We start from the raw sequence: 27,191 nt of genomic DNA, 5'->3' as shown, positions 1-27,191 counted from the left end.
CAGTCAGTGCAGAGTGTTCTGGTCCCATGGTTTGGTTCTAGAAGGCCAGCCCCATAGGGAACAGCTCTAACACACCAGCTCTGTTCTCCAGGCAACACCTGGGATAGGAAGTGCTGCCTCCCTCCAAGTAATTTGGGAATGGTGCCACTGCCAGGTGAGTTCTGGGATATGGTACAAGGGATGCTGGGAGTATTGACACACACACACACACTCCCACAATTCCAGAAGGGGATCCCACAAATCACCCACAATGCATTGAGGCGGCCCAAGGCATTATGGGATTCCTACCTATGCTGCATGGCGGGGTGCAGAGATGAGTGATGTTGGAAGAGCTGTATCAGTTTTTAACTAACCCAATGCACTGTGGCAACAGGCCTCCAGCTGTTCCATACCTGGGGGTGGACTTCATGTTGGTATTCAGATTCCCTGCACAGCTGCATGGTGCCCAGGGAAGAGACAAATGCCTTTGGGGTCAAAATTAGGCAGGGTAAGTGGCCCTAAGTGGAGGCATGTTGCAAAGGGCTGTATGATGCCCAGCTAAAGGGAGGCATGGCAGAGGGAAGGGGTAACTGGGCATGGCGCGCGTGCACACCCACACCCTCACACTTACTTTTTGCCTCTTTCCAGTCAGTGGACGTGGTCAAATCCACCTTAGCCGCCATGCCTAGTGGGGGAGCAGCTGCCCAGCTCCGGAAGACTCTTGACACCAACTGGACCGTGCCACGGGGAAGGCTGCTAGTGCTTGGTTCCCTGCAGCTCCACGTGCCCCTCCTGACACTACCCAGCACCCAAGGGATCCTGCCTTTCCCCCAGCCCCCCAGAAGCTGCCCTAAAGCTCCAGACAGTCTCCTGCCTAGCACAGTCATGAGAACCCCTGGCATAGTAGCACAGAAGGGAATGCACTGGGTCTCCCAGACCAGCTTCCCTGGTTGGTCCCTGAGCAGTCGAGAGAAATTCTTCTCCCTTATTTACTGCACCTGGTATTTGGCTTGCAAAGGGGGGTGGGAGAGAGGACAAAATTGCTGCTGCGCTGCCACTGAAACTCACCAAGGGCTTTGCACTTGCAAGACCTGCCCATCTGTGTGCAAGGGATCCTGGGAAATGTAGTCCCGCCCCCGTCCAGGCTCTTGCAGTTTTCCTCTTCCTTCCCAATAAAGGGTCCTGATGCAGCAAACTCAGGGAGATGAGCAAAGCCCATCAGTGTCTTGGGATGGCATCTCAGGCGCAATGGGATCCAGAGCCTGAGTTCAGCAACAGGGCCTACGATGACCATGTGCTTCCCTGCTGTTAGCTGGTTTTACTATTACTGTGCCCCTGCCGCAACTTGCATTATTGTAGCACAGCCAGCCCCGCCTCTGTTGTGCTGGGTGCTGTACAGACCCCAACTGAGACTTGCACCCTGTCGTGCTGGGTGCTGCACCAATGCACAATGACAGGCAGTCCCTTCCCTGAAGAGCTGACAGTCCAATTAGACAAAAGGGGAGAGGGGAAATAGAGGCACACAGAGAAAGATCTGCAGCAGACCTTGGACTAGAATCCAGGAGTCCTGAGCTGCAGTCCTACCCACTGGACCACTCTGTCCCTCAATAATTACATTAATTGTAGTATTGTATTCTGGACTCCTGGCTTCTATTCCCAGCTCTGGGAGGGGAGTGTGGTCTAGTAAGTTAGAGCAGGGCACAGCTGAGAGTCAGGCCTCCTGGGTTATAGTCTTAGCCCTGGAAAGGGAGTGAGCTCTAGTGAGTTAGAACAACAAGGGCGGCCTGTGAGCCAGGACTCCTGTGTTTTATCCCTAGCTCTGCCAGTGACTAGCTGTTTGACTTCTCGCAAGACTCTTCCCTCTTGTATGCCTCAGCTCCTTATACATAAAATGGGGATAACATTATTTATCACCCAAGATCACACAGGGGGATTAATTCACCCATGTCGGTAAAGCGCTGCGCTTAAACATAGAACAGAATTCTTCCACATTTGCCCCTCAGACTCTTGGGACCAGGCTTAACTTTGAAAACTGGGAGACTGAAAACTTTGGAGCCAACTTTGCAAACTACAGTTCCCAGAATCCCAGGCAAAACAAGATGTCATTTAATTTCAGTGACTCTTGCTCTCAACTTGCCTCTAAGCTGCTTGTGGGCAGGAACCAGGAAACAACTAACTACCATACTTTAAAAAGCAATCATTTGCAAAGGGGACACACACTCACACACCCAGGACATTTTAACAGCACAGTAGGTTAGCTTAATCTATAAATAGATCTTTGCCTCCTGAGTTTGCAGGGTGCCTTGGCAACCCTACTAAATTTAGCAGTGCTAGTCACACCAGAAGACAGATAGATACTGCTTGCTGGGAGACCTGGCCTTTTGCTAGTCTCTTGGGCGGTTGCTTCAGATCCATGCTATCCAAAGAGCACGGCACCCTCTTTTATGCCCCAAAATCCTAATTTAGGAAGATTTGCAGTTCTTAGAGCAAGCCTTCAAGATTCAGCTCTGCATTTATCACCACATACTGTTGCTTGGTCCTTTTTTTTTGTTTTTTTTTTTGGAGGATTATAAAGCACTTCACAGTGATCAATAGTTTTGCAAACTTCCTGGGGATAAATCAGTGTTATTCCCCATCCTGGGGAAAATGAGGCACAGAGCAGCAAAATGACTTGTCCAAGGTCACTAGCAGAGCAAGGGGCAGAACCCAGGAGTCCTGATTCCCCATTGCCCCCCTCTGAACACTAGACCCCTCTGCTCTTCCAGAGCTGGGGACAGAACCCAGAAGTCCTAACTACAAGCCTCCCTGCTCTAACTACTACACCCCACTTCTTTTCTAGTTCTAAGGACAGAATCCAGGAGTCCTGATTCCCAGACCCTCCCTGCTCTAACTATGAGACCCCCCTCGCCTCTCAGAGCTGGAAATAGAACCCAAAAGTCCTGACTCTGTCCCCCACACTCTCCTTGTTATAATGCACCAAAAGCGCAGCAGATTTCCTGTTCCTCCCCCACATCAGCTCCTACAAATGTTTTACAGAAAGCTGCCCAGTAGTCTGCACTCAGCTTCTATAAGAGCTTCCCACTGTGAAACTCCTCTGTGAAAACAAAGCTGAGATTTGTGTCCAGTGAGGAAAACAGCCCGGCAGGTGTATGACATCAGGTAAACTCCTAGGAGTTAGTTAGTGAAATTGCTGCAGGGGGTGAATCCATGCAAAGGTACATGTATGTACGGAACGTGCCCCAAGGCATGTGCACTGTGTACAAAAATCATGCCCTGGGAAATACACAAGTATACAGAAATTATGCAACCCATGCTCTTTGCTGTACACTGCACTTACAAAATTATAGCGTACACACCACAGTGCCTAATTTTAGCATATACCCATTTTGCATAACATTGCATGCCATGTGTCTCAGTTTCAGGGTCACTGCACCTATTTTCTTCATCTGTGTGGTCCCTCCAGGTGTGCCCAGATATGGCTCAGGGCTCCAACCAACACCGGTCTCTGGGCAGGGACCTTTATCCCAATCTCTGCTGACCTAGAGTTTTAAGTTTGCAGTTGCATAGCCCCTTGCCATATACTGTAAAATCGCAAGCCAGCCTTTCTGCCTGAAAGCTAGTGCCTGGGCTGTTTTCTCTCCGAGGACAATTCATGTTTTTAACGGTGTGACCACACAGGTCTTTCTCGGCAGAGTACATTTTAAGGACCAAAAGAAAAAACCCTAGAGAAAATATAACAAACAACAAAAGTTCCTACATGTTTACTAAACATAACAGAAATTACCCATAAGTCTTATGGAGTCTTAGTCAAAGCCTTTCCAACTTTTCAGCAAGGGTTGAGACCCCCCCAGTCTCTCAAAACTCAGCCTTTATATACCAAAAGTCTTTGTTTTTTAGTGTCTGGAAAACCCAGCCTGAACCAGTATACGTATATGGAAAACACCCAAGGGTTGTTATTTTTCTGGAGCTGGTTACAATTTCTGAGGCTTTTTGTTTCTGGAGCAGCTGTGGTATCTCATAGAGTTGCATACAGTCCCTGGCCCACAATACACTAAACATTCATAAACTGAATACAATATAGTCTTCAAAAACACTGCATGTGGTTGCAATAACTGTCACACCATGATGTACAAATTTTGTACTGTGTGCATACCATGGGACACTTTTTTAAACCTGGAACGCAAATTTTTGCACTTACTCATTTACAATGAATCTCGTGCAAAGACTAATAATTCTGGGCAAGTGGGACTGGAATAGTTGCACTACAGCACCCATGGCACGTGTAAAATACGGGCCGGGTGCAAAAGCTCAAGAGAATTTAAGTGAAAATTACACATTGATCACATGGGAGGGAGGCCAACACAGCCTGTTCCCCCACCTCAGGGCTGCCTGCAAGGTACATGCAAACAAGATTCTCCAGTGGAGGGTGTGCAAGGCACGTGTAAAAAAACCCAGCGGTATTAGGGGCCGTGGAAAGCACGTACAAGTATTTCACACAGCTCAACCAGGCAAGCTATACATTCAGAACCTCTTCCCCCCTCCTTGGAGTCTCCCAATAAGGGATGGTGTCTTGATGACGCAAACCCGCTACGCTCAATCAGGATGCAGCTCCTCGCATGTCGTCACTTTGTTCCTGAGACCCAATGAAAAGGATGGAAAATTCCAGAAACGGTCTCTAACCAATGGGCACATCCTTTGGAGCCTGAGGGGTTCTCCAGACCAATGGACTTTGAGAATTGCTGAGGCTATTGGAGATGCTGGCCAATCAGATGGGCAGAGCAGGGGGCGCGGTACAAGGCTGACATCCAATCAAAATGAGGGCGGGTAGGAGAGCTCCTCGAGGTGATATTGATTGGCATGCCGCCAGACCTATGAGACGCGGGGTAGGCGGGGCTAGTTGTCGCTTGACATTTGTTTCCACCTATCACTGTGCTTATCGCAATGATCCCCGCCTCCATTGCCGCGGAGGCGGGGAGTAGGCCCGGCCCGGCCCGTGAGCGACACATCTTCTAATCTATCATAGTGTTGGGAGGGCGGGACCCGGATGTGCACCTACCAATGGGGCGGCGAGGGCGGCTCAGGAGGCTTCTAGCAGGTTCCAGAAGGCGGCGTGAGACGGGGTAGGCTGGGCCGGAGAAGACTTAACCGGCAGTGTCCCGGAGACAGAGCTGGACCCGGAGCCGGAGCCATGGAGAAGGTGAGGGGCGGGGCTGTTGGGGGACCCCTTGAGGGGTGTGAAGGCGGGAGCTGGGCAGGCTGCGGGGCGGACTGTAGGGGGCGCCTGTTGGGGGTGTGGAGCTGCGGGGCAGCCGCGGGGAGGAGCCTGGGAGCTGGGGGGCAGCCGCGGGGGGGGGGGCTGGGCGGCCTGTGGGTGGATCTGGGGGACAGCCCACGAGGTGGGGGTAGGGGGATGCGGGACTGGCTGTCTGCAGCCCGCGGCAGGGGTTGACATCTACAAGGGATGGAGCCTCGGGAGACTCCCTCAGGCGACCAGCGGGGGCGGGAGGGGTCCGGGTGGAAGGAACAGCCCGGGGAAGGTGTTTGGGGGGTGGGGGGTGGGACACAGCCAGGGAGTCACTGCAGGGCCCGGGAGTAGGAGACTTTGCCTAAACTAGGTTAAAAGGTGTCTCTTAAGAACCTGTTGCCGGATACATGTTAACACCCTGGCGTAGACAGGGGCAAGCTGTGTTTTAGCGTGGTAAACCCTCCCCCACGACCTAGCTCTGCCAGCTAATGCATGTCAAAGACCATCTTATCTTGGCTGCATTTGAGTATAACATGGTTTTAAGACACTTTTTTATCTTTCTCTAGATTGAGCCTGAAAGGGAGGGGGCCAAGTAAGTGAGTGTGGGTGCTGGGGTAACAACACTCAGGAGAGGGTGGCTGGGATTTGAGGGGGTGGGGTAGATTACTGAAGAGCAGTCTGGGACACTGGGAGTGGAACAGCTGTGAGAAAAGGTAGTTAAGAGTCCTGGAAGTTGGTGGTGGTGGGGTACCTGGGAAGCAGGAGTGTAGGAGGAGATAGTGATGTATGAGATAGTAAAGGGGGCAGCATAGGGAGTCTGAGTTGGATGTGAACTAAATGTGTATGATCGGGGTTGTTTAAGGAACTGTCTGGAGATATGTTGCTTGGTAGCTGGGATGGAAGTACTGTCCCCGTTATTTTCAGCCTCACCTCTGCATATGCATAAACACCCCTACCTCATACCCCTACCATAGAAGTTGTGCCCAGGTAGGAGTAATTGTTCTTGTTGGGTAGCTGTTAAGGTCTCCAAGCAACGTTAAACTGTTTGGGGAGGAGGTGAAGGATGCATTCCCATGCTGGAGATGGGAGCTGTACATAGCTGAGCTGCTGTTTAAACAAGGCTTCTTAAGGTGCAGTAGAGAGACCCTGGGGTATCTGTATTGGAGGGAGTGTTTGGAGCAGGTGTACAGCTGGCATAATAAATGTCACCAGAATCTCCCTCCTACCTGTCCCATTTGAAGAGAGACTGTTGCTTTCACATGGGTGAAAGGCTCTTAATTGTTTTCTCCACTAACTTCTAGCTGCACAGCTGACTTTGCTTCTTGGACCACAGCAAATCACCGACCTGAGGGAGCTGCTTTATCTTGGAGTTGGGCAGTTGAGTTTAACTTCGCATCTTGGTCTAAAATTCATGTTGCTGTGGAACTAATGAAACTGAGGCACTTGTGCTTACTAGAGCCTAGGTATAGTGTGGATGAGGCCTCCTACACAAGCACAGCCTTGCCAATGGCCCACAATCCTGAACTACAAGGCCCCATCCCGCTATTCCTGTCTTTGGATCTTTCTGCATACAGCTCTGCCGATGCCCTTCAGTCCTGACCCTACTATCCCAGCCCTAAGTTCCACTTCCTCACAGCTTTGCTGATGCCTGTCAATCCCAACTGCCTCCCCATTCCACTCAAGAAATTCCTCCTGTCTCCTGCCCCTGCAGACATAACTCCTGATTTATCTCAATGCCATTTTTCATTTCCTATCTTGATCCCTGACTTGAGCAAAAAAAGCCCAGCTTTTTGCACAATTATGTGTTGGCTTTTTATCTTGCATACAAACATCCACTGTGAACTGGGATGAGGCGCACCAAAACTTTTTGCTTATGACCTTTGTCAGAATGTAAATCCAGCTCTAAAATGGAAAAAAAGTTCTTAATTTGTAGCACCATCTCTGAGCTCTCAAACCCTGGCACTGGAAACTGGAGTGCCAGTTTTGTCACATACCTGAACACTGAAGTAGAATGTCAATTTTTTTTTTTAAATTTGATTATTTCTGCTTCTGCCCCAAATAGTAAGGCTCTTACGCTGTCAGCTAATTTGGGAGTGAGCATTCAAAAGCTTTTAGAGGCAGTAATTATTTTGCCATTCATGGCATATAATTTGAAGATCCATTATTGCTCAGGCCCCGTCAGCATTGAAAATGGAGTTAGCATTGGAACACAGCTTTTAGGGATCCATCTTAACACTCCTTGTAGAAGGGAGACTTTGGATATAACTGGGACATACTTCTGTTTGTACTGGCAGAGTTCAGGCTATGGAGTACTTGTAGAGTGGAAGTAACAGGCTGAGAAAAATGCAAATATTATATACAGCCTTCCTAAGGAGCTCATTAGAGAGAGTTCCTACCTGATGTGCTGTTGAAGTGACTCATCAGTGATTGCCTTCCCTTGGCCGAGACATCTCGCTAGCAGTTGCTGGGTTGTCGAGAGGTACTGCCTCCCCATCAGTTCACGCTTAGCAGGGAAGTCACACCTACACAATTTTACCCACCTGATGACTTCTGGGTCTCTGGAGTGTTTGCGCTAGGTGGTTAAATCATAGATAAATTTCCTTTGACTCTGAACGGACTGATTGGCCCAAGCTGCATCTTCCGAGAAACTGATGATATTTCTTGGGCATTGTTTGAAACTACTTGAATCAGTCATGTGGGAGAGTTCCATCAATGAGGCGTCTCCAAATGGGAGAAGTAGCTAGCTGGTGAGAATTTCAAGAGGGATAGACTTGGCTATCTCTGATTTGGGGTATTCACAGACCTCTGGCTGAGAAATCTGGAGACCTTTGGTGTTGCACAACTTCCATAGAACAGCCATGTCAGTTTCCGAGTTCTTATTGAATCTCTGTGCAGTCAAGATGCAGATTGTGCTCTTGTATTAACCTTTCTGGGACCGTTAAAGGAGGCAGTATGTCTCCCTTCAAGCAGGTATTGAGTCAGAGTGGTTGCTGGTGAAAGATTATTCTTCCTATTCCAAGTGCCAACTGCAGTAAGACTTCAAGCAGCTGCTACTTGTGAAGAACCCAAGAGGCAATAACAAGGGGCAGTCTTTAAAGTCACTCTCCTGCCTGTGATGCTGTGAGTTGGGAAAGATAATTCCAGGGCAAGAGGATCGCTTCGAGACTTCCACCCATAGCTGATCATGCTAATCCCCTGCTCACTCTTGCTCCCCCTTCCACAGGTGAACGAGTTGAAGGAGAAAGGTAACAAAGCCCTGAGCACAGGCAACATTGCAGAAGCCATCAAGCACTATTCGGAGGCAATAAAACTCGACTCCAAGAACCATGTACTCTACAGCAACAGATCTGCAGCCTATGCCAAGAAAGGGGAGTACCAGAAAGCGCTGGAGGATGCCTGTAAAACCGTTGAGCTCAAGCCAGAGTGGGGCAAGGTGAGGGTCCCGCTCTAGATTGTTTTTGGGGTCTTAAACTATGTTTTGCCTGTAGACTGAATGTTAGGGCTGTTGTTATCAAGGTCAGACTGATCACAAGGGTGACTTTGTGCCTTAAAATCTTGGTCATTGGAGAGTCATGTTTTGCAATAGATGCCAATTGGAGTTAGCCTGACTCTCCCTCGCCACATGTGGTGGGAAAATTTGTATTGTAACGCAACATAACCATGTTATCTTCGTAGTTTAAACCAGGAATAAATGATCCCTCAGTGCTCTGAAAACATGCTGTTAAGAGGAATTCCTTTGATCTTGGCTGAGATCTTCAAAGGAGCTGGTGTTGGGTGACTAAATCCCAGCCTATTATTTATTTCATGTACTTGTATGGCTTCCATTACTGTAGTATTTGTGGGTCTTGCAATCTTTAACATAGTTATCCCCACAATCTCCCTGTGAGGCAAGGCAGTGCTGTTAACCTCGTTTTACGGATGGGGAAATGAGGCACAGAGAGACTGATTTGCCCAACATCACCTAGTTTGGTGGAGCACGTGAACCCACGTGTCTTGAGTTTAACCCTGAGGAATTTCTCTTCAATCAGAGCAGTTTCCAGTCTCCGGAAGTAACATTTGTGACTGCTGTTCTATGTGTTGGCCGCCATGTTGGACTGGGGACTGAATCACAGACCTTCAGCGCTGTAAGCCATGCGTGGCTATAACTTGAGCTAAAAGGTTAGGCTCATAGCTGGGGGCTGTGACAGACTCATATGCTCTGGGCATGGGCAACACAGTGGCAGCTTACAAAGATGTGCTTGTCAAACCTCTGTCCTCCAGTGGTATCTGTTTTCCTGCACAGGATATTGGGGTTTCTGTTCCCTGCCATACAGGAGACATGGGCCTAAATGTTGCAGAGGCAGGTTGCTCTGCTAAGATTCCTATGTGACGGAGTATGCTAGTCTGGGGTGGGGTGTAGTGATGCTGAAATTCCATGAGTGTGGGGACTCATCCCATCCTCTATTGGGACCTCATGACCTCCCGCCCTATTGTATCCCTCTCTCCCGCTTTCAGGGCTACTCCCGCAAGGCAGCTGCCCTGGAGTTCTTGAATCGTTTTGAGGAAGCCAAGAAGACTTATGAGGAAGGGCTGAAACACGAGCCAGGGAACTCTCAACTGAAAGAGGGGCTCCAGAACATGGAAGCCAGGCTAGCGGGTAAGGGAACGAACTGGGGGAGCAGGAATTGCAGCCAGAGATCTCCACTTAAAATATAAGTACTGCCTTCTTCCAAGCCACCCTGCTTGGATGCTTGGCACTGAGAAGTTGCAGAGATCAGACTCCTGTGCCCCTACAGTAAGTGCCCTCTCAGGGGCTGGGCTCTGCTCTTGGGTGGGCAGGAGGAGCATGGGAGAGAAAAGGTGCCATGGAATTAGGACTAGGGCTACCTTCTTTCCACCAGGCAACTGGGCTTAAACTGCCCCTTCTTCAACCCTGAGCTGGGACTGACACAAGGCTCCCCGCCCCTGCATCTGGTCAAGGGGCAAGTATCCCTCAGCAGAGATTGGTTGTTGTGTTAGCCATGCAGGCCGCAGCTTCCCTATAACCGCAGAAATGTCATGCCCTGTATCAGACCCAAGTATCCTCTTGGGCTTCCTGGGTGCTGAAATGACCCGCCCATGCTTCTGTTCCTGCCCTCCCACAGAGAGGAAGCTCATGAACCCCTTTAACATGCCAAACCTCTACCAGAAGCTAGAGAGCGACCCCCGCACAAGAGCCTTGCTGAATGACCCCAGCTACAAAGACCTGATTGAGCAGCTCCGGAACAAGCCTTCTGACCTGGGGACGTAAGTTGGACCTACCCCAGTTCTGCGGGGGGTGATTCTGCTGTGGTTCAATCTTGGGAGGAGTAAGGTTTCATCCTCTTGAGAGTAGTTTGTCCTGAGCCTCATGCATGGGGTCTGCCTTGCTCTGCAAACTGCAGCCATTCTGTCTCCATGCTCCCCAGTCTACACCATGCCATCCCAGGGTACGCCTGATCCAAGACGCCCAGTCATGAATAACCCTTTAGCCCCTGTCCTTGAGCCAAAAGGCAGAGTGTATACGGATCACTCTAACCATTCACACTGCCCCTCAGATGCCGCAGGCAAGGACCCTGTCTGTGGGCTCTGGATTGGCATGTGGTAGAGGAGAGCAGGATAGTAGCAGGGTGTTAAGGGGGTTGAAGTAGGCAGTGATGCAGGTGAAGCCCAAGCCGTGCAAAATATAAAGGTGCTGCAGAAAGGGAATAGAAAGCTAGTATTTAGCTCCCAAGGCAGTTCCCAGGTATCTGAGTTTCCCCCAGGCTACAGCAGGAAGAATCCAGCGCCTGGAGTTGGAGATTCAAACTATATTCCATCATCCCAGTTGACCAAGATTAGAAGCCAGGTCTGTAGGGCCTGTCTGAATGGCTCCCAGCTACTCACTCCTCCCCCTTGCCTCTTTCAGGAAGCTGCAGGACCCACGAGTGATGACCACGCTGAGTGTGCTCTTGGGAGTTGACCTCGGCAGTGGGGATGATGAGGATGAAGCCATGTCTCCACCTCCACCCCCTCCACCCAAAAAGGAACCCAAGCCAGAGCCCATGGAAGAGGATCTCCCAGAGAACAAGAAGCAGGTACCACCAGCTGAATCCCTGGTCCTGTTAGGCTGAAAGCTTCCTGTCATGCGCAAGAAGCTGGGTGGAGGGGTTTGGCTCAAGGGAATGCCCTTTAGTAGGGGGCTGAGTATGGCTGCAAGGCATCTTAATAAAGATGCACTGGTCTCAGGAACAGAGCAGATACTTGGCTGGCTTTGCCCTCCAACTTGCTGGCAGAGCAGCAGATCACCTTATCAGCTCAGATTGGCCATTGGCCCTGTGACAGGAGCCTTAGCACAGACCCTTCTCTCCTGAGGCTGCATCACCTTGTTTCCTTTGTGTTCACTAGGTTAACGGGCTATCGCTGTGGTGCTCCTGTTGCCTCTGTTAAGGGGCAACTGCCTGCTTGGGAGGAGGGTATAAGTTTCGTGGTTAGGCTTTTACCTGCACTAGGGTCAGTGGCCAGGGCAAAGAATTCATCTTGGGTTCTGCCTGCACCTGGATTTCCTATGGCAATAAAACAACCAAGGTTAGGGGCCTGACCTCAATAGGTGCTGTTCTAAGAACTACTGTCCACAGCTGGTTCATACCTCAGGTTTTGGTGGGGGAGATCCTGTTAGAAAATCAGGCACTTAATCTGTTCACAAGTAAGAACTGGTAGCAGGCGAGGCCTCCCCAGCCTTCATCTTCTCATTGGGCAAAGGATGTTGCACTGGGGCCTGACTGTTTTCAAAGACACCATTAGTTCCTCTTGGCTTCCATTAGAGCTCAGTGCCTAAGGCTATGAAGCCCCACTGAGCTGTCTTGCAGTGTGGGAGGAAATAAGTTGCTTTATTTTAGAAATGTGCCATGCCAATCGGCAAGTGCATTAACCTTTGCTAGTATGCAGAAGGCTGGCTCGCCTCTCCCCTGAATGTATCACAGTGTTAGTGTGCCAGACTAGCCCCTTGTCTGTAGTCCACCCATAGATGCCCTCCATACAACCTGCAAGTCGTCTTATCACACAGCTCCATGTGTTGTTGCTGGACTGGAAACACAGGTAATTAGAGCAAGGCTCCCAGTTGACGACAGGAGTGCTAACACATCACTGTGGGACACCTTCCCCTCCAACCTCGTGCTGTCTGTTTCCTGGCAGCAGGAAATACTAAGATTGCATGGGTTTGTAAGAGCCATGCTCCAAAGTAAACATTTGTGCCCTCACAAGTCTTGGTTCCAGTGGTGGTGGGAAGGGGTGATGCTAGGAAAGCCTGTGAATGTCTAGCACTGGTCATTAGAAAGATATCTTAGCATAGGCCAGGCCTCAGCTCATGGCTTGAACTCCAGATCTGGGTTGTAAGGCCTAAGAGAGCTGAAGGGCTTGGTACAATGGCAGCTGGAGATGCTTTTTAACTCTTTCCCCTGCCTCCACTTTCAGGCTCTGAAGGAGAAGGAGCTGGGAAACGAGGCCTACAAGAAGAAAGATTTTGATGCAGCACTAAAGCACTATGACAAAGCTAAAGAGCTGGATCCCACCAACATGACTTACATCAGTAACCAAGCAGGTAAGTGGCAAGATCCAGTCTGATCTTGAGGGTGCTGCTTCCAAAGTCTAACTCTAAAAGAGATTCTCTCCCCCCACACACACACACTCTGAGATGCAGCCACCTCTGGGGTGAAATGGGACATCTGTCTGTCAACACCCATAAACACTAGTTTAGGTCAGGAGATTATTGAGAATGTTATAACCATTGAAACAGCAGCGAGGCAGAATGGAATTATCTGACCTGGAACATGCCTGAGTCCCCAGAGTTACCAAAAGGGCTGTAGTATCTCCTATATGTACAGAGTCTCTTACCACATTTGTGCCCCTTCGGTCCATGTTGAGGCTGATGGAGTAGATGGCATGCTTCCCTGTGGGGTTCCTTGGCGGTCTCCCATCCACATGCTGATCTGGCCCAACCCTGCTCAGCTCACACAAACTCTTGTGGAGGCAGTGTTGTCTAGTGGATAGACCAGTGGATCTGGGGGCTCAGGAGCTCTTTGTTCAGATGAGCTATTCTAAATTTGGATAACTAACCTTGTCCCATGCCCCTATGAGCAGGGCTTTGAGAAAATGGCACTTTCACTGACTGCATGGAAATCGTGAAATGAGCCCAATACTGTGCTGCTCCCCCCTAACCCCCCCCTCCAAAAAAAACCATCAGGGAGGCAGAAGTGGCCATCTGTGGCAGTTTCATGTTCAGTTTGACTTGTAGCATGTAGCAATGTCATGTCAAAGCAGTAGTTTGTAGCGGTGTGGGACAGTGCTGCTGCTGCTGTTTAGAACATGAGCTGCACCGAGCAGGACGTGGTGCGTGCAGATCCACGCTTCTGTCTCCCCTGTGAGGCTATGGCTGCTCATGTGCCATGTGATGGTGGCATTAGCTACTGTGCCTCACATAAAACCAGCTGCTGAAAACTCCCCCTGTACTGCTATGATTTTTTTTTTTCCCCAGCTGTGGGGAGGCAGGAGGTGGCATCCACATGCCCCAGTTTCCTGCTAAGTGTAGCTCATAATGCATATTCCAAGCAGTGGTGGCACAGGCTACTGTGCCTCACATAAAATTGGCTGCCAAGTCCCCCCACCCCCCCAAACTGCTCCTCTGATATGCTGCTGCTCAATGCTAAGAGTCACACCATGCAGGAAATGGGTGCGTGCAGGTGCCCATTTCCACCTCCTGTTGAAAAAGTCACAGTAGTTCAGGGGGGACTCAGTGGCCGGTTTTATACCAATGAGTACAGAAGTGACCTTTCCCTGGCCGCATTCTGTGAAAATTGCTACTTTCCCCATGACACTGGTATTAATTTTTAAAAATTTCAATTTTTCTCAGGGCCCTACCCATGAGGCACACTACATTTCAAAGCAGTATGAGCAGCATGTGGATTTTAGAGCATGTAGAAGGGGTCAGCCTTTAAACAGAAAGAGTGCACAACCTTAACTTGAGTGGCATTGGGGCTCTGCTAGAAGAACAATGCAGGTGGTCTGGCCGGGGCTCATGGTAGAAAGTGGTCTCTCATGCGTTTTTCTCCTTGCAGCGGTGTACTTTGAGAAAGGCGACTACAATAAGTGCCGAGAGCTGTGTGAGCAGGCCATTGAGGTGGGGCGTGAGAACAGGGAGGACTACCGACAGATTGCCAAGTGAGTGAATCCAGCATGGGGCTGGGGCTTATGGAAGAAGGCGTCTTCGCCACCTGCCCTTCTCCTTGGGTTCCTATAGCACCCTCATCAGTGGTGTATCCAAGTGCCTCCTAGTCATGCATGAAGAAACTTCTCACCTCCAGGTTGCTAGTTCAAATCCAGCCCGGGTCTGGGCTATTGTCATTAGCCAGTGGCTAGAAACAAGTTTGCTGGGTCTTTGTCACTGCCACAATTGACCGCTGTGCCACAGACACTGAACTCTCCTCTGCAGGGGTCCTCTGGGTCAGGGAGAAAAACTTCAGTAAGGAGGATTGTGCAGGGTGCCATACTTCTGTCCCCTATTGCCCTTCTCTTGATGCTGGCTGCTTTCTCCACATTCAGAGCTTACGCAAGGATTGGCAATTCCTACTTCAAGGAGGATAAGTACAAGGAAGCCATCCAATTCTATAACAAATCTCTGGCTGAGCACCGGACTCCAGATGTGCTAAAGAAGTGTCAACAAGTGAGTGTGCGGTTGTGTTCCCTAGTGCATGTAGGGTGTGCACCCACTTGCACAGCGTTCCCCCGCTGGCAGAGCAGAGACATCATCCTGCCATTCAAATGCCTTGACTCTAAAATTCAAGCCCCATAGCATGTTTGTAGCTAGGGGGCTTCTAGGGCTCCACGTAGTATTGGAAACCTGATTTTTTGCCAAGTTTCCCCATTATCACAGCTGTGAGCCCCTGACACCTTACGTTAATCCTTTGTCTCAGAGTCTTCCTTTTGCAGACACAATTCTTGTGGCCAGCAAGAGTGGGAACCATAGAATTAATTATTTCCAAGGAGGGGGGATTTACCCCTCTCTGAGGTATTATTTTCGGCTGTCTGAAGACTTGGGTAGACATCAGCAGTTGTTAAACTCAGTTGCATGAAGTTTTCACTGCAGCCACAAAGGCTAGAAGCATGATCTTTTCAAACAAAGGGGGATGTTTTTAAGCATCGGGGTGGGTGCTTGGCTGCAGCACTACAAGACACCAGCCCCTGACTTGCCCATCGACTGGAACACATTCCTTACTGCTGCATGATTGTGGGTATCTGTGTGAGAGCAGCCAGTCCGGGTGAAAGTGGATCATTGTAGTAACTCAGCCTGACCTCTGTCTGGCACTGACTCACAGCATGGCCACTCTGTCCTAGCACTCCATGCAGAGCTTGCTGGGCTGGGTGGCTTTGTGTGTGGGACGAGGAGACCACTGGAGCTCCCCACAGCATTTACCAGGGCACAGCACCACATTCTCAAGCCCCATCGTCTCCCTGTGTCTTGGCCATTTTTATCCCTACTGCAGCCTGAATGCAAAAAGCAGGGAGCAGTCTGTAGTGAGTGGAACATGTTGCCAAGGAGAGGGGGATACTACTGAGAAGGACAGGGTCTGTTACATCATACCATGCTTCCTCCACAGGCTGAGAAGATCTTGAAAGAGCAGGAGAGATTGGCGTACATCGACCCCGATCTGGCTCTGGAGGAGAAAAACAAAGGCAACGAGTGTTTCCAGAAGGGTGAGGGCTCTCAAAGCTTGACTAGAAGTCAGTGAAGAGCCCTGCAACCTAGCCAGAGCTGCAGGGCTGGGTTAGTGGGTCGGTCGGTCGGTCTCTTCAGTAGCCATAAAGGAGCCTGCCTCATGTACCCTGGTGTTCTTTTCCTTGCTGTGGGGGTGTGACTGAATCTGGCATTAGCTGTTTTTATAGCATCAGGCTGGGATGTTGTCGGCCTAGCCTCACTACTGGACTGAGTATGAGGAATCGGGTAGCCTGATTTCCAGAGCTACAGCTGAAGCTGAGAGGAACTGCAGGTTCCCGGGCTGTCTGGCAAAGGAGGGAAGAGTTAAGCCATGCTCTGGTCAATGGGTTAGTGCAGTGCTTACGAGTGAGTGCAGGCATTCAGTGGTCCCTGTGATTTACCATTGCCCTCTTCTCCTCTTAGGGGACTATCCCCAAGCAATGAAACACTACTCAGAAGCCATCAAACGTAACCCCAACGATGCCAAACTCTACAGCAACAGAGCTGCCTGCTATACCAAACTCCTGGAATTCCCGCTAGCGCTAAAGGTAAGCACCGAAGGCTGCTTGTCTCCGAGTCCATCCTATACATGCATTACTAGGCCTCTGGGCTAGCAGCAAACCGGGGCTTCTTCTTCGAGTGCTTGCTCATATCCATTCCATTAGGTGTGTGCGCGCCGCGTGCACGATCGTCGGAAGATTTTCTACCCTAGCAACACCGGCGGGTCGGCTGTGGAGCCCCCTAGAGTGGCGCCTTCATGGCGCTGAATATATACCCCAGCCGACCCGGCGCCCCCTCAGTTCCTTCTTACCGCCCCTGACGGTCGTTGGAACTGTGGAGCGCTGCTTAGCTGTTCTCCACTCTCCCTAGCTTAGTTTGTTGTATCACAGTTATAGTTATAGTTATAGTGTTTATAGTTAAATAGTTAAATAGTTTAAAAGTTGTTTTAGTTGTTCTAAGTAGTTCAGGGGATTAAGGGGGTCGTCTCCCCCTTTCTCCCCCGGCCGCGGGGCCGGGCTCATGCCCAACGCTCCCGGCTTCAAGCAGTGCGCCTCCTGCGCTAAGCCTATGCCCACGAGCGACCCGCACGACTCCTGTCTGAAGTGCCTGGGAGAGTCCCATCAAACAGATAAGTGCAAGATCTGTAAGGCCTTCAGACCAAGGACCAAGAAGGAGCGGGACTTTCGGCTCCGGCAACTCCTGATGGAGGCGGCACTTAGTCCGGACGCTCCATCTACAAGTCAGGCCCCGGCACCTAGCACCTCGGTGCGCAGTGCCCCGGCGGCACCGGCTATGACGACCACGCGAGTGGCGTCAGACAAGCCTCCCCGGCACCGGACCTCGCAAGCAGTGCCTCGGCGCCGGTCATTATCCCCGGGGCATAAAAAAGCCCATAAGATGGGGACATCCGTGCCGAAGACGCCGGCTCCCCCAGTGCCGGGGGTAGAGCCGCGTCCGCCGGTGGAGCACCGGAAACAGGTGCCTCCAGCACCGTCGACTCCGGCGCCGAGGCCGTTGAGTCCGGTGCAGATAGCGTCTCCACCGAGACCGGCGGTGATACAGTGCCTCCCGTCGACTCCAGAGACCTTCGCGGCGGCGAGAGACTTAATAGCTCTCACGGAGCCGGCACCGCCTCAACCACCGGCACCGACTGCACCGTTGACTCGCCCGGTCCAGTCAAGGGGGAAACCTGCCTTGATGCGCCCTCCATCGCAAGGGCTGGAACCTCGGCACCGATCCAGGTCCCGAAGCAGGTCCCCACGCCGCTCGCAGTCCCGGCACCGAATATCGCCTCGGCACCGGTCGTACTCGCGGCCAAGATCTTCTTCGCGGCACCGCTCTACGTCTCGGCACCGATATGATCGTTGGCACCGATCAACGTCGAGACGTAGTTCCCGGCACCGCTACGGTCGACGCTCGACGTCGAGAGGCCGCTCCCGGCACCGGGCATACTCCAGGTCCTCGTCGAGGTCCAGATCCGACTCCCGGCACCGACGAGGTCATCGGCACCGGTCGCGGTCCCGGCACCGATCGCCGGCACCGCGTAGAGATAGATCATCTCCGGACCGGCACCGTGCGGCACCGCAGCCAATGGGAATCGTCTCGACGCTCTCGGCACCGCCGTGGCCATCGAGATCGGTGTCCCACTCCTCGGAGGACCTCTCGAGATCGGCATACCCCCCTCAGGGGCAAGCCGAGGAACAGGACTTGGGACATTGGCAGGACACGACAGGGGACCATTCTCATGGCCCATCTCACTGGTCGTTTTGGACCCCGTGGGCGTACCATCAGGCGCAAGGGGCTCCAATTGCTTCGACCTCTCGCTCCGGTCACTCCATCAGAGGGGCCCCGGAGTCCACCATTTCTCGGCCTCCGCCAGGGGGCATGGAGGCTTCTGGGTCCGCACCACCTGACGCCCTGGACCCAGGCACAGGTGATGCTCCAGCCCAGGAACAGGGAGACCAGGACCAGCCCTTGGATCCTGTTCCACCGGAGGCATCTTCCTCTTCTTCTCCGGATGAGGCAGTGGCGGGCACATCGTGCACAGGCCCACCTCCAATAGATCTTCGGGCTCACCAGGATCTTCTGCGCAGGATGGCCCGTAATATGGACCTGCAGGCGGAGGAGATAGTGGAGGTGCACGACCCGATCGTGAATATCCTTGGAGCGGATGCCCCATCGAGGGTGGCGTTACCCCTGATCCGCACGATTCAAACGAATGCGGATACGATATGGCAAACTCCTGCCTCTATCCCACCCACAGCGAGAGGGGTGGAAAGGAAATACTTTGTCCCGTCTAAGGACTACGGGTACTTGTATACCCACCCCCAACCGTGTTCACTGGTGGTGGAATCAGTGAACGCACGAGAGCGCCACGGCCAGCAGGCTGCAGCGCCTAAATCAAAAGAGGCTAAGCGGCTCGATTTGTTTGGCCGTAAGGTTTACTCAGCCGGAGGGCTGCAACTTAGAGCGGCGAACCAACAGGCGCTACTGAGCCGCTACAATTTTAACTCCTGGAACTCTATGGGGAAGTTTAAGGAGTTGATTCCCCAGGAGTCCAGGGAAGAGTTTGGAGCCATGGTAGAGGAGGGCAAGAAGGTGGCTCGGACCTCCTTGCAGGCCTCCTTGGACATAGCAGACTCAGCTGCGAGGACCCTGGCTTCGGGTATCGCTATGCGCAGGATCTCCTGGCTTCAGGTTTCGGGTTTGCCTCCGGAGCTGCAGCAAACCCTACAGGATCTGCCCTTTGAGGGACATGGATTGTTCTCAGACAAGACGGACTCTCGCCTGCAGAGCCTCAAGGACTCGAGAACAATCATGCGCTCCCTGGGGATGCATGTTGTGGGCCCTCAGCGCAGACCATTTAGGCCGCAGCCTCAGCGCTTCTACCCCCCCTGCCTCGTCAGAGACAAGACTCGGCCCGGAGGCGAGGGCGAGGTGGTAGGAGAAGATGGGCTGGCCCTCAACCCGGTCAGAACCAGGGGCCACCAAGACCACCTTCAGGTCCTAGACAGAACTTTTGAAGGTGCGGTCGAGGACGGCGCCCCAGTCATTCCCCAGGATCCAGCCCCCTCCTTTCAGGATCGTCTCTCCCACTTCCACCGCGCTTGGTCCCTTATAACTTCGGACTGTTGGGTCCTCCGCACGGTGGAGAGGGGATACGCTATCCAGTTTTCTTCTATCCCCCCCCTCCCACCCCCCTTCCCCGTCCCTCTTCAGGGACCCTTCTCACGAGCAACTTCTTATACAGGAGGTTTCTACGCTCCTGGCCATGGGGGCCATAGAGGAGGTTCCGATAGAGTTAAGGGGCAGGGGATTTTATTCCCGTTACTTCCTGATCCCCAAGTCCAAAGAAGGTCTGCGGCCCATCTTGGACTTGCGCGGACTCAACAAATTCGTAGTAAAGTTGAAGTTCCGCATGGTCTCTTTGGGGGCCATTATCCCTTCCCTCGATCCTGGAGACTGGTTCGCCGCCCTCGACATGAAAGACGCATACTTTCACATCTCAATTTACCCACCTCACAGACGCTTCCTGCGATTCGTGGTAAACGCGGTGCACTACCAATTTGCAGTCCTTCCCTTCGGCCTATCCTCGGCCCCAAGAGTGTTCACGAAATGTATGGCTGTCGTGGCAGCGTACCTTCGTCGGCAAGGGATACAGGTGTTCCCGTACCTAGACGACTGGCTGATACGCGGTCGCACCAAAGAGCAAGTTCGAGCTCACGTCCACATAATAGGGCACACATTCAACGAGTTGGGCATCCTACTCAACAAGGACAAATCCACTCTAGAACCTACCCAGAGAATAGAATTCATCGGCGCAGTTCTAGACTCCAGACGTGCACAAGCCATCCTGCCAGACAACCGATTTGGCACCATCACGAGCCTCATTCAAGGGCTCCAGGCCTTCCCAACTACCACGGTGAGGTCGTGCCTTACCCTGCTGGGTCACATGGCTTCCTGCACGTACGTAACCAGGCATGCCAGACTTCGGCTTCGCCCACTCCAGACCTGGGTGTCGTCAATATACCGACCACATCGGGACAGCCCGAACATGGTGGTCACGGTCCCGATCTCGGTCCTGACCTCCCTCACCTGGTGGCTAGATCACAATGTGGTCTGCGAAGGGATGCCATTTCACGCCCCACAACCCTCTCTGCATCTGGTCACAGACGCTTCATCTCTGGGTTGGGGCGCCCATCTCAACGAACACCATACCCAGGGCCTGTGGACTGCACCCCAGTTAGCCCTGCACATCAATGTTCGGGAGCTGATGGCGGTGCGCCTGGCGTGCCAGGCATTTCTCAATCAACTACGTGGCCGTTGTGTGTTAGTTCTCATCGACAACACCACGGCCATGTTTTACATCAACAAGCAAGGAGGAGCACGTTCGTCAGTTCTATGCCAAGAGGCCATTCGCCTGTGAGACTTACTCGATCCATCTCACGGCATCGTTCCTCCCTGGAGTCCAGAACACTCTAGCGGACCGACTCAGCAGGTCCTTCCAGACGCACGAGTGGTCTATCCGTCCGGACATCATACATTCCATCTTCCAAAAGTGGAGGTTTCCCCAGATAGACCTGTTTGCATCTCGAGACAACAGGAAGTGCCACGTGTTCTGCTCCCTACAAGGTCGAGCTCTGGGCTCCCTCTCGGATGCGTTTCTCCTTCCCTGGAAAGACCACCTGTTTTATGCCTTCCCTCCGTTTCCTCTGGTCCACAAGGTACTGCTCAAATTGCGCAGAGACCAGGCACAGGTAATTCTGGTCGCTCCAGCGTGGCCGAGACAACATTGGTACACCACACTGTTGGAACTCTCGGTTCAGACACCGATCCCGCTTCCGTTGTGTCCGGATCTCATCTCTCAGGACCACGGCCGGCTGCGTCACCCCGACCTGCAATCACTCCACCTCACGGCGTGGCTGCTCCATGGTTCACCCAGGCAGAGCAGCAATGCTCGCACTCTGTCCAACAGATTCTGCTGAGCAGTAGGAAGCCCTCAACACGCACCACGTACCTGGCCAAGTGGAAGCGGTTCTCCTGTTGGTGCGAACAACGAGCCACGTCCCCGTTGCAGGCACCCATTCCTATCATTTTGGAATATCTCCTCTCCCTAAAACAGCAGGGGTTGGCGATATCTTCAATTAGAGTTCACCTGGCCGCTATATCGGCCTTTCACCCAGGGGAACTCGCATCCTCGGTATTCTCTAACCCGATGGTCGTTAGATTCCTCAAGGGCTTAGACCGGATGTACCCACAACAACGTCAGCCCGTTCAGACGTGGGACCTCAACCTGGTTCTCTCCAAGCTCACAGGTCCTCCATTCGAGCCACTGGCCACCTGTTCACTTTTGTACCTATCCTGGAAGACAGCCTTCCTTGTAGCCATCACCTCAGCAAGGCGCGTTTCTGAACTCAGGGCGCTTACATCCGAGCCCCCTTATACAGTTTTCCATAAGGATAAAGTGCAGCTTCGTCCACATCCTGCCTTTCTCCCTAAGGTGGTTTCTCCTTTTCATATCAACCAGGATATATTTCTCCCGGTCTTTCATCCCAAACCACATGCCACTCGCCAGGATCAACGTTTGCATTCCCTGGACGTACGAAGGGCCCTGGCCTTCTATATTGACCGCACAAAGCACTTTAGAAAGACGACGCAACTCTTCGTTGCAGTGGCCGACCGAATGAAAGGCTCACCGGTCTCCTCACAATGCCTATCCTCCTGGATTACGTCTTGCATCCGGACTTGCTATGACCTGGCAGGTGTCTCAGCACCGCACCTCACCGCTCACTCCACGAGGGCCCAGGCTTCCTCGACGGCTTTCCTGGCACAAGTTCCGATCCAGGACATTTGTAGAGCAGCGGTTTGGTCATCAGTCCACACATTTGCAGCTCACTATGCACTAGTGCAGCAGTCCAGAGACGATGCTGCTTTCGGATTAGCGGTTTTGCACACAGCAATGTCTCACTCCGACCCCACCACCTAAGTTGGGCTTGGGCGTCACCTAATGGAATGGATATGAGCAAGCACTCGAAGAAGAAAAGACGGTTACTCACCGTTGTAACTGTTGCTCTTCGAGATGTGTTGCTCATATCCATTCCAAACCCGCCCCCCGTCCCCACTGTCGGAGTAGCCGGCAAGAAGGAACTGAGGGGGCGCCGGGTCGGCTGGGGTATATATTCAGCGCCATGAAGGCGCCACTCTAGGGGGCTCCACAGCCGACCCGCCGGTGTTGCTAGGGTAGAAAATCTTCCGACGATCGTGCACGCGGCGCGCACACACCTAATGGAATGGATATGAGCAACACATCTCGAAGAACAACAGTTACAACGGTGAGTAACCGTCTTTTCTGTCATCCTTGCAACAAACCTGGGCAACATCTTGCCATCCCCAGAGATGACTATTTCTTTGTATTACTGTAGGTGCCCCAGTCACAGGCCAGGACTCTATTGTGCTAGGTGCTGTACAAACACAGAACAGTCCCTGACATAAAGAGCTGACAGTACATGCTTAGAATTGTCTCTAGTTACACAACAGCTGGTATTAATTGTACTCCAACCCAGGTTTGGTGGTGGGCCAACATCTTTAAACCTTTCAGCCCTATGTTCCAACCCCACCATCCCTCTGAACATTTCTTTCCAAGGCATTTAACCCTTCAGAAGCTCCACACTCAAGTATAGGCTTTTTCTTGGCTGGCCTGGCAGGTTGTGAAATGGCAGCATTTCTTGCTCAGGGCAGTTAAATAGGTATGAACTCAAGTACTAATAGGTGCTCCTCTCCTCCCTTTCCCTTCCCTCTCTCTGCAAATGGCAGGCAGGGCCTCATGGGGAAGAGGCTGGGCAGGCCTTGGGACAGAGCATGGGGCGGGACCACTGTCCAGGTGCTGGGGCCCACAGAAGATTAATCCAGCCCTGTGGGTGCTTGAGCACCGGCACGTCCACGGAGTCGGTGCCTATGGGTATGAAGCAGGTCAGGTGTTTTGCTAATAAAATGACAAGCCTCTTAACTTCACTGGAGAGAGAACTTAATATGGTGTCTTCCCTCCTTTAGGACTGTGAAGAATGTATCCGGCTAGAACCTACATTTAGTAAGTAGATGGTGTGTGTCTGACTGGGGGGTGAGTTGCACAATTCACCTTGACTGGCCTAGTGTCTCATGTGACACTGTGGAATAGCCACCGTGTACTGAGGTGAGGGGGGGAGCCTGGGCTGATACTGTAAAGGCCTGTGGAATAGTTCAGGCTGAACATACCTTAAGTTCATCCTGTTGGCCAGGGCCTGCGGTTCCTAATCAGTGTTTCACATGCTGACCTTGCTACCAAAGGGGGCCTGTGGTGGAAGCACAGGCAGGGAAGAAGTGTTCAGCAAGCGTAAACCCCAAGGGATTGTGTTTTGCTTGCAGTCAAGGGTTACACCCGAAAAGCTGCAGCGCTAGAAGCCATGAAAGACTATACTAAAGCCATGGATGTCTACCAGAAAGCTCTCGACCTGGATTCCAACTGCAAGGTGAGAGCATCTGATGCCTAGTGGTACTATACTGCCAGCAGCTGGTTGGTGTTGGAGAGCCAAAGAGGTGGCTTGATCCTGGCCTGTAAGTGCTCTCAGGAATCTTCTCCCCTTGCAGGTAGAGGGCTTTTTAATGTAGCAAACAAAGACAGAATGAAATTGACTGGAAATAAGGTAAAGTAACTCTTTAACAGGGAACATAATTAACCACTAGAACAGCCTCCTGGGGTTGTGGTGGATTCTCCATCGCTGGTGTCTAAATCAGGACTTGGCGTGCCCCTCTGAAAGAGCTGTGCTAGCTTAGAGATGTCAAACTCCTTTGGGAAACAGTGCTGAATTCTAGGCTTAATTATGGTCTGTGGATTGGGATATAAATGCCCAGCAGGATCCCTGTTGGAGTTAATAAGACTTGTACAGAGATCAGGGGATATAACCTTTATAATAACAGCTACCTTTGTAGCTCATTCATTGCCGCCTTGACTCATTGCTCAGTGGGGAAATAGGCTTCCGTTTAGGCTCAGTACTTTATTTCTTTCCTCTTTATTTCTCCTGGTTTTTGAGTCTCCTCTGTGCTTCCTGCCACAACTCACCATTCTGAACATTGTGAAAACAACGAGGAGTCCTTGTGGCACCCTAGAGACTAACACATTTATTTGGGCATAAGCTTTTGTGTGCTAAAACCCACTTCATCAAATGCATGGAGGAAAAATACAGTAAGCAGAATATATATTATAGCCCATGAAAAAATGGGAGTTACCCCCCACTTGGTAAGGCAAGTGCTGACAAGCCAATTCAATTAAGGTGGAAGTGGCCTATTCTCAACAATTGACAAGAGGGGGCGTATACCTAGGGAGGGAAAATTTACTTTTGTAGTGCTAATGAGGCCAATGCAATCAAGGTGGCCCATTTCAAAAAGTTGACAAGAAGGTGTGGACACCATCAAATTAGGCCTGAATAAAGACTGGGAGTGGATGGATCACTACAAAAAGTAATTTTCCCTCTGTTGATCCTCGCACCTTCTTGTCAACTGTTTGAAATGGGCCACCTTGATTGCATTGGCCTCGTTAGCACCCTAGGTATTCGCACCTTCTTCTTAACTGTTGAGAATAGGCCACTTCCACCTTAATTGAATTGGCTCGTTAGCACTGACCCCCTCACACTTGGTAAGGCAACTCCCATCTTTTCACGTGCTATAATATATATTCTGCTTACCGTATTTTTCACTCCATGCATCTGATGAAGTGGGGTTTAGCCAACGAAAGCATATGCCTAAATAAATGTTAGTATCTAAGGTGCCACGAGGACTCCTCGTTGTTTTTGCTCATACAGACTAACACGGCTACCACTCTGAAACCTGATCATTGTGAGTGTCACTTCCATTCCATCCACTACAGCTAGTTAATGTTGACCACAAACTGGGCTCTCAAGTTGACACTTTAATCAGATTAAGAGGGGTAGCAGAACTGGCCCCTCTGAATCACTGTCAAGCTCTCTGAAGACTCAGGCAGACAGAACTGTCTGTTGCTGGTCCCATTTGGAAGGTTTTCTGCAGACATGAGAGCTAGAAACTTCTCTTAAAATTAAAGTTGAGATTATACACAGCCTATCACACAAGCCATGTAAGCATAACATGCTGTTTTCAACCACAAAAGATTGGGCTCCATGTTTGGGTGAAAGTATTATGCAGATCAGGCTAGGTGATCACAATGGTCCTGTACCTTACGACTGTCTGTCTGTGGGTGTAGGAGCAGGCTTGTTTGTGCCAAACTGAACTGACTTAATGTACTAGATAGACAGCCCTTCCCCCAGGGTAAGCTGTGCTGAAATGCCTTGCTAAGGTTCCTTGGTAGCGATCTGTTCTGGCTGTGCTCCCTTGAGGCCCAGGTTGCAAGGACTAAAGACTGAGACGGTCTAAGGCCTGTGTCCTGTCACCAAACCAACCTTGCATGGTATTACGCTTGCCCCTCACCTGCCAGAGTACAGTGGCTAGCTCTGACAGAGCTCCTCATGCTATCCCTGCCGTTCTTGCTTCAGGAAGCCGCTGATGGCTACCAGCGCTGCCTCATGGCCCAGTACAATCGCAACGACAACCCCGAGGAGGTCAAGCGGCGTGCCATGGCTGATCCTGAGGTGCAGCAGATCATGAGCGACCCAGCGATGCGGCTGATCCTGGAGCAGATGCAGAAGGACCCACAGGCGCTGAGCGAGTGAGTGAAGCTGCCTGAAAGTGGGGGTGACTGGAGCTTGGGTCTGGTTAGATCTAGCTCTAGGCATCACTGAGGTGTATAGTAGAGAGATGTCTGCTTAGATCACAGGGAGGTCTCCTGAGGAGCTACATTGTGCTTCCTGCTGAGCCACATAGGGGTGTGTTTCATAAGGAACCTATAACACTGCTTAGCTCCACCTTTAGGTGGTGCTGTTGGGTCCAAAACCATTATCCCATGCTGGTCCCTATGGCAGGGGACCATGTCCACAACAGAGAGCCCATAGCATTTTCTCAAGAGTTAGGGTGTTCACCCCAGTGCCTTAGCTGAATTTCCCCCATTCTGGGAAGTTTAGACTCCTTACAGCCCATCAGTTTCAAGTATGTGCAAGATGTTCCTTTACCCTCTCAAGCAGAGTTGTCTGACACCAACCACCCCCCACCCTTGCATCCCACCTCAGAGGTGGCTGGGTCACAGGCAAGGAATACTTCATAAAAAGGCACTGGACCCCAATCTGGAGGCAGCTGCATCTTGCAGGTGATGTAAGTGTCAAACTCAAGTGCTTTGGGGTGATACTACTTCTTCCTCTCTGCAGACACTTGAAGAACCCAGTAATAGCCCAGAAAATCCAGAAGCTGATGGATGTTGGTTTGATCGCAATTCGGTGATGACTTCGCCACCCTGCTCTGCCCCTTTGCCTGTTCATAGGGCAGCTGGGACATTGGACACTGGCAGTACAAGCAAAAGGAAAGGGTATCTCAATAGGAGATAAAGACTTGTACAGTATCACGCTCTCTACGGGACCTGCTGCCCACACCATCCTTGCCAGTGCGGGGCCAGCTAGCCACTTTCTCTCCAGTTCCTGTATCTTCCAAGCAGCTTGTTCCATTGTTGAGCTGCCCCTCCCCTCTGCGGTTCTTTCTCGGCAGAGGCCTGGGAGGTGGCGGTTCTTACCTGTTCATTGTCTGGTTCTTCTGGCTGTGAGACTGCATTGCCATGCCGCACTCCCAATAAAAGAGCAAAGCAGTCAA

The 27,191-nt window shown here is 51.5% G+C and overlaps 2 protein-coding genes across 2 annotated transcripts in view; one reads left to right on the top strand and one right to left on the bottom strand.

Moving 5' to 3' along the window:
* Nucleotides 1–1,045, bottom strand: part of MACROD1 (mono-ADP ribosylhydrolase 1) — a 194,900-nt gene extending 193,855 nt beyond the window's left edge. The window contains exon 1 of the mRNA XM_054036268.1: nucleotides 611–1,045. Coding sequence (XP_053892243.1) covers nucleotides 611–881 — 271 coding nt within the window. The 5' untranslated portion in view covers nucleotides 882–1,045. The remainder of the gene's footprint in view (nucleotides 1–610) is intronic.
* Nucleotides 1,046–5,068: 4,023 nt separating this feature from the next.
* Nucleotides 5,069–27,191, top strand: STIP1 (stress induced phosphoprotein 1). The gene is made up of 14 exons (XM_054035501.1): nucleotides 5,069–5,176; nucleotides 8,448–8,657; nucleotides 9,719–9,860; nucleotides 10,348–10,489; nucleotides 11,130–11,298; nucleotides 12,674–12,800; nucleotides 14,314–14,416; nucleotides 14,798–14,918; nucleotides 15,853–15,949; nucleotides 16,374–16,498; nucleotides 23,502–23,538; nucleotides 23,853–23,956; nucleotides 25,991–26,163; nucleotides 26,756–27,191. The coding sequence occupies exons 1-14, from the start codon at nucleotides 5,168–5,170 to the stop codon at nucleotides 26,826–26,828; spliced, it is 1,632 nt and encodes a 543-aa protein (XP_053891476.1). The 5' UTR covers nucleotides 5,069–5,167; the 3' UTR covers nucleotides 26,829–27,191.

This window comes from Malaclemys terrapin, chromosome 7 (genome assembly GCF_027887155.1).
Source record: "Malaclemys terrapin pileata isolate rMalTer1 chromosome 7, rMalTer1.hap1, whole genome shotgun sequence".
In the NCBI taxonomy this organism is placed as follows: domain Eukaryota; kingdom Metazoa; phylum Chordata; order Testudines; family Emydidae; genus Malaclemys; species Malaclemys terrapin.
The sequence above is the reverse complement of the archived record's forward strand: the minus strand, read 5'-3'. Positions and strand labels throughout refer to the sequence as shown.